At 28.3% G+C, this 6,781-nt stretch overlaps 1 protein-coding gene across 10 annotated transcripts in view; it reads left to right on the forward strand.

Annotated features, from left to right (window-relative positions):
• LOC119608607 (oxysterol-binding protein-related protein 8) overlaps positions 1-3,620 on the forward strand; it is a 48,773-nt gene extending 45,153 nt beyond the window's left edge. For 6 of the 10 annotated variants that reach the window (XM_037963075.1, XM_037963077.1, XM_037963073.1 and 3 more), the window contains exons 9-13: positions 702-877; positions 949-1,130; positions 1,295-2,159; positions 2,232-2,524; positions 2,726-3,268. In XM_037963075.1, the coding sequence (XP_037819003.1) occupies positions 702-877; positions 949-1,130; positions 1,295-2,159; positions 2,232-2,524; positions 2,726-2,954 (1,745 nt within the window). In that variant the 3' untranslated portion in view covers positions 2,955-3,268. Of the gene's footprint in view, positions 1-701; positions 878-948; positions 1,131-1,294; positions 2,160-2,231; positions 2,525-2,725 lie in introns of all 10 variants that reach the window. The other 4 variants (XM_037963080.1, XM_037963081.1, XM_037963083.1 and 1 more) reach the window with 4 other exon arrangements.
• Positions 3,621-6,781: the final 3,161 nt, after the last annotated feature.

Raw genomic sequence — 6,781 nt, forward strand, 5'->3', positions numbered from 1 at the left:
GAAATCGCTGTACACGATACGCCTATAAGTTTGGGTATTTCAACATACTTCTAGTTTAGTTCTATTAGATCATTATCCTCTAATTTCTAACCACTGTTTAATGACGAAAACCCCCCGTAGGAAATTTTTGTCATACACGAACTTCCTAAACTTATTCTAGTTCATTCTTCGGAGTTGTACCTACATAATTGTGAGATCTTATAATATTGCAGATGTTAGGATTGAAAATGCTTCATTGACCCCATGTATTCCTTACGATTTAAATGCATCTTTTAAATTGGATGTCCAACTAGGGTATATCATATTTCTTAAGTCTGCTTCGTTCATTTTTAAAAGTTTTACAGTTTTATGCTGTTAAAAGTTGTTCCCTTCTAAAAAAGCTTGAGTTTCTCAACATATTTGTCCAAGTGTTAATATTTTGTGAGCTGGATTAGAAGATTAAAAGGTCCTCTTTAAAGTTTTTACAACTTTTCTTCATGTTGATACATATTTTTTTCTTCTTCATACACAAAAACTTTTAACAAATGTCACCTTAAAATATTCAAATTCTCAAGACATTTCAGAAAAATAAAACCATATTATTCTCTAATTCCCTAGAAAACATCACTTAGCAGTAGGTGAATTAACCTTTAATAACTAAAAAGAAACTATAAACCTTTTTTATAACTACGATTGTAAACAATTCACTGTTTTCTTACTAGATCTTGATGGCGATAGTCAAAATGAGGCTCCCACAGGTATAATGTCGGGCATAGATACAGATTCTGATTCGGATGGCAATGATGTCATTGGTGTCGATAATCAATTGCAACAAATTGACAATGAAGAACCTATAGAGACGCCATATATACCAATGCCAGAGGAGGAAATAAATACGGTGGGTAATGAAATAATTTTCATGTGTAAATTTTGTATTTAATTGAATTTTATAAAATTAAACAAATTTAGCAAAGTGGTGAACAAGTTGAAGAATTGGCTGAAGAGAATAAAAGTTTAATATGGTGTTTGGTTAAACAAGTCCGTCCAGGTATGGATCTGAGTAAAGTTGTTTTACCTACATTCATATTGGAACCACGTTCATTTCTGGACAAGCTCTCGGATTCATATTATCATGCTGATATATTATCAAGGTAAAATGAAATATGTTTGAATTTAATTGATTTTATTTTAAAGTTTAAAAGTATAAAAAAATAAAAATTTTGTTAAATATTTGAAATTTAGGAAAAACAGCCTAAAAATAAATGGTTCTATTCTAAATATTAATATTTAAAACCCATAAATTTCATTCTTACAGAGCTGTTAATGAAGATGATCCTTTTACACGCATGAAACTCGTTGTGCAATGGTATTTATCGGGTTTCTATAAGAAGCCTAAAGGTCTTAAGAAGCCCTACAATCCCATATTGGGTGAAACGTTCCGTTGCTATTGGGAACATCCTAATGGTAGTCGCACTTACTATATAGCCGAGCAGGTCTCGCATCATCCTCCGGTTTCGGCATTTTACGTTACAAATCGCCAAGAAGGTTTCTGCATCAGTTGTTCCATCTTGGCCAAGTCAAAATTTTACGGCAATAGCACTTCGGCGGTGCTAGAAGGTGTGGCTACGTTAACTCTCTTGCCGCGTGGAGAAAGTTATACGTTAACCACACCTTATGCCCATTGCAAAGGTATTCTCATGGGTACGCTTTCCATGGAATTGGGTGGTAAAATTAATATCGATTGTGAGAATACTGGTTACAAGACGGAGCTGGAATTCAAGCTGAAACCTTTCTTGGGCGGTTCGGATAGTACTAATATTATTGCTGGCAAAATAAAATTGGGCAAAGAGACGTTGGCTACCATTAGCGGTCATTGGGATGGTGAAATGCGTATTAAAGATGGTAAATCCGGTGAGGATTCTGTATTGTTTGCAGCCAATCGTGAAACAATGAAAAAGCGTTTATTACGTTATGTGGTACCACTTGAGTCTCAGTTGCCCAATGAGTCCGAACGCTTGTGGAATTTAGTGTCGGCCGCCATTGCACGTGATGATCAAGTAGGTGCTACCGAAGAGAAAACCGTACTGGAAGAACAACAACGTAATGCGGCTAAAGAGCGTAAGGCTACATTCGCCGAATGGGAACCGGCACATTTTCAACAAGATTTAATTACTGGCAAGGTAATTTAAAATTGTTATCTTTTATTATTTGTTATATTTCATATAACATTTTTATCATATTCTATTTTAAAGTGGATTTACAAATACGCCGATCTAAGACCCTGGGATCCTCGCAACGATGTTAAACAATATGAATGGGATTATAAAGTATTAACTAAAACACGACACCAAGCACCCATGGTGCGCACCGCTAGCATAGTGAGTGTAGATCCAAGACAATCATCAATGGTTCTTATGAAGGCTAAACGTAAAAATAAATCCACAGCAGCACTGGTCAGTAATGATCCAAATAATTCAGATTCTAGTCAATCACACGATGACTTTACTATATGTGATCAACCAGTTTCATCACAAACTATAAGAAAGTAAGTTTTAATTCTTATATTTTGAAAATATTTAAACATTTTTTAAGAAATTGACCTCAAAATTAACAAAATTGATATTTTTACGAATCCTGATATTTAGTAAATATTTTATATATTTAAAAATGTTTGAAATTGCATTGAAGTTAAATAAAAGTTTTTAAAAATAATATATTATTTCTAAAAATGTTTTTTTCTTTATAGACTTATGCTGGCCGTAGATCAGATTAATAAATCTTTGGATGATCATAAGCGACAATTGCTATTGATCAATTCGAAATTGGAGCGTTTGCAATATGCACCACATAATGCTAGCACACAAAGTCATTCATCGCTGTGGAGTGCCCTGCCCCAATCACTGGTGATTAGAGCTTCAGCTTATGCATTTGCAGCATTATTAGTAAGCCTTTGCCTTAAGTGGCTTTTATATTAATTAGTTAACATGTGCAAAAATAATGATAATAATATAATTCATAACATAAATAAATTAACTTTTTCTAAGTCTAAACAAAATATATATAAAAAAATATAAAACAAATATATGAATATTATATATATTTTTGCATTATTCCTAAGCTACAGGTTTTGCTGTTATTGGCATTTCGAAATTATTGGTAAATTTCCATTTGATTATTTTGAAAATAATTGTACAAGTGTGGTTTAATACTTTTTTTATAAACAAAAAAAAACTAATAATTTCTTTGTTATAATTGGACTTTTGATAAAAAAAAAAATATATAAAATTATTATGTATGTTTATATTTATAACAATTTATTAATACATACATATGTATTTTCTTAACTGTGTTCTTCCTTCTCTTAATTTTTGTTTTATATATATATATATATATATATATATATATATATATTTCTGTGTATGTAAATTCTTCTTATTGTGTTTATTTACCTATTCCAATTTAGTTTTAAGTAAATGTTTTTTATTTATTATTTATTTTCTTAAAAAGAAAATCTATAATAATTTAAAATAAAATTTTTGTATATTAATTTTGTCTTCTGCAACTATATCTCTCTATCTTTACTAACTATATATTATTCCCTTTATCTAAGACATTTTAATTAAATCAATAAAATTTTTTGAATTTTTAAATGCACTGCACTTTTAAAATATTAATAATTATTGAGCCTCTGTTTTTTACAATAATCACACTATTTCGAAAAAGGAAAAACTAATAATAATAAATTTGTTTAAAATGTATATTTACTAAAGCAAAAATTAATGAAAACTATTGTGTAAAAACAAAAAATAAATAAATTTAATTAATTATTTTATTCATTTCAAAAAAAAAAAAAAAAATTTAATAACGAAATTTCTTTAATAAATTACATTTCCATTTAAATTGAAGAAAATTTGTTTTTATTGGTTTTTGGATTTTGGTAAGTAAACACTGCTACCAGACAACTTGTAAATAAAACCTATTTGACTTACATATATTTTTTTATTTATATGTAGCTGCTGAAAGCAAATCTGATATCAGATTTTTGTATCACCAACAAATTTTGTCACAATATCATGTCATTGAATACATATTCCAATCGAAATGGTTTTAATTTCATGTTATTCTGATCGATTTTGTTTTAACTTCTTCAAACCCAATAAACCTACGATATTATAACGCTTTATCGAAACGATATCACTTAGGTGATAAAATCTATCATATTTCAACTTTAAAAGCTGAAAGTTATTTGGGTGTCAATTTGACACCCATTTCGATAAAAAACAAAAACAATATGCCTCTCTAACCCACTAAAAATCATTTTGTGGACCAAAAAATATTCTACAAAAATTTTAAAATTATTTTTCCCGTAATCAGCTCAAAATTACGGAATTTTTGAAACCAATTTCGAAAAAATCGAAAATATTTTATTTTTTTAAAATTATACTGAGGTCAGGATTTTCAATCGCTGGTAGGGAACGGAGAACCATTCCAAAAAATATTTTTTATTTGTCTCGTGTTCAGTACATTAATACGCATCGATTGAGTGGCATTCCTACATAAAATTCTTAAAAAGCCTCTAATGTACATACAAATAATATACTAATACAATTATCGTTCCAGCAAGAAATAAAGCGCAGAAATCGGATTTAGTCCATGTTATTAAATTAAATATCAAGATGCTCAATTTTCGAGCAAAAAATTAAAATTAAAGAAATGCTAATCATTTTTATTTCAACGTTTTGATGAAAAAAATATCTGGCAACACAATTGGTTTATGCCTGCACTTATTTTATGTACGAGAAAACAAGCTTTTTCAAACTAATGTTAACAACATTCATCATTGCAATGTTAATATTACTTTGAATAGCTTTATGTTAAAAGAAATGCACTTACTTGTTGCTCGCTTCCTTTTCCTCTCTGTCATTGAATTTTTAATTATACATACATATGTATACATACGTAATTGGATTTTTCAAAAGATATTAGATATATAAGATCATATTATTCATTTTTTAATTATTTCAATTAACTGCATATTTTACACTTATTTTCTTAATTAACATTTTCATTTTTTAACATCAAGCTCATATTACTATATCTATTATATTGCTTATATAAAGCTTTCATTTAACTTCAAATTTACTTCCTTTTTAATAACTTTAATATAACACTTTTATATAACATCATATATCATAATAACTTTGAGCTTTTTATCTTACCCTAAGCTCTTTTCATCTTAGATTAATACAAACACCAACATACATACATACATATGCATGTATGTACACAATGCATTTTTGTATATTTGTATGCATGTAAAACAAAAGAACGACAAAAAGGAATCTGGAATTTAAGAAAATTTCAACAATTTTACACACAATTTTCCGACATTATTTTACAAATTTCCATATAGATTTTTACGTACAGACATTAAACAACATGTAAATTATGTATGTTTATCCGCAAAAATATTTAATTTATCACTATTATTTAAATGCAAAAATAGAAATTTTCCGTGACACTTCAAATTGACATCCGGACCGTGTGAAATTTGCGCGTACACTGATTTTGGCGTTCAGAAAAAATTTAAAAGGTACATTTTGCTAAAAGCTCGTTATATGGCCATGGTAGTAAGAAAGAATGCGCAACTTACTTTACAGCATTGATTATATTAGTAAATGGTGTTAGATGAGTGGGAAAGAGATGTATAGTGTAAAAAGTAAAAGAATGTTATGATAGCAATACAGTGGTAAGAAAATAATGGAAACAATAGGCAATTCTTAATAAAAGATAAACAGAAAGGCATCCTATATACATTTCCAAATACTTAACGCTACAGATTTTATGAGGGTTCGAAGTTAATAAATTTTCAAGATTTTTTAACAACTAACTAACTAACTAACTAACTAACTAACTAACTAACTAACTAACTAACTAACTAACTAACTAACTAACTAACTAACTAACTAACTAACTACTAACTAACTAACTAACTAACTAACTAACTAACTAACTACTAACTAACTAACTAACTAACTAACTACTAACTAACTAACTAACTACTAACTAACTAACTAACTAACTAACTAACTAACTAACTAACTAACTAACTAACTAACTAACTAACTAACTAACTAACTAACTAACTAACTAACTAACTAACTAACTAACTAACTAACTAACTAACTAACTAACTAACTAACTAACTAACTAACTAACTACTAACTAACTACTACTAACTACTAACTAACTAACTAACTAACTAACTACTAACTAACTAACTAACTAACTAACTAACTAACTAACTAACTAACTAACTAACTAACTAACTAACTAACTAACTAACTAACTAACTAACTAACTACTAACTAACTAACTAACTAACTACTAACTAACTAACTAACTAACTAACTAACTAACTAACTAACTAACTAACTACTAACTAACTACTACTAACTAACTAACTAACTAACTAACTAACTAACTAACTAACTAACTAACTAACTAACTAACTACTAACTACTAACGAACTAACTAACTAACTAACTAACTAACTAACTAACTACTAACTAACTAACTAACTAACTAACTAACTAACTAACTAACTAACTAACTAACTAACTAACTAACTAACTAACTAACTAACTAACTAACTAACTAACTACTAACTACTAACTAACTAACTAACTAACTAACTAACTAACTAACTAACTAACTAACTAACTAACTAACTAACTAACTAACTACTAACTAACTAACTAACTAACTAACTAACTAACTAACTAACTAACTAACTAACTAA

This window comes from Lucilia sericata, unplaced genomic scaffold (assembly GCF_015586225.1).
Source record: "Lucilia sericata isolate MDLA Ls3-8-SP2 unplaced genomic scaffold, ASM1558622v1 Contig000856F_arrow, whole genome shotgun sequence".
NCBI classification, from domain to species: Eukaryota; Metazoa; Arthropoda; class Insecta; order Diptera; family Calliphoridae; genus Lucilia; species Lucilia sericata.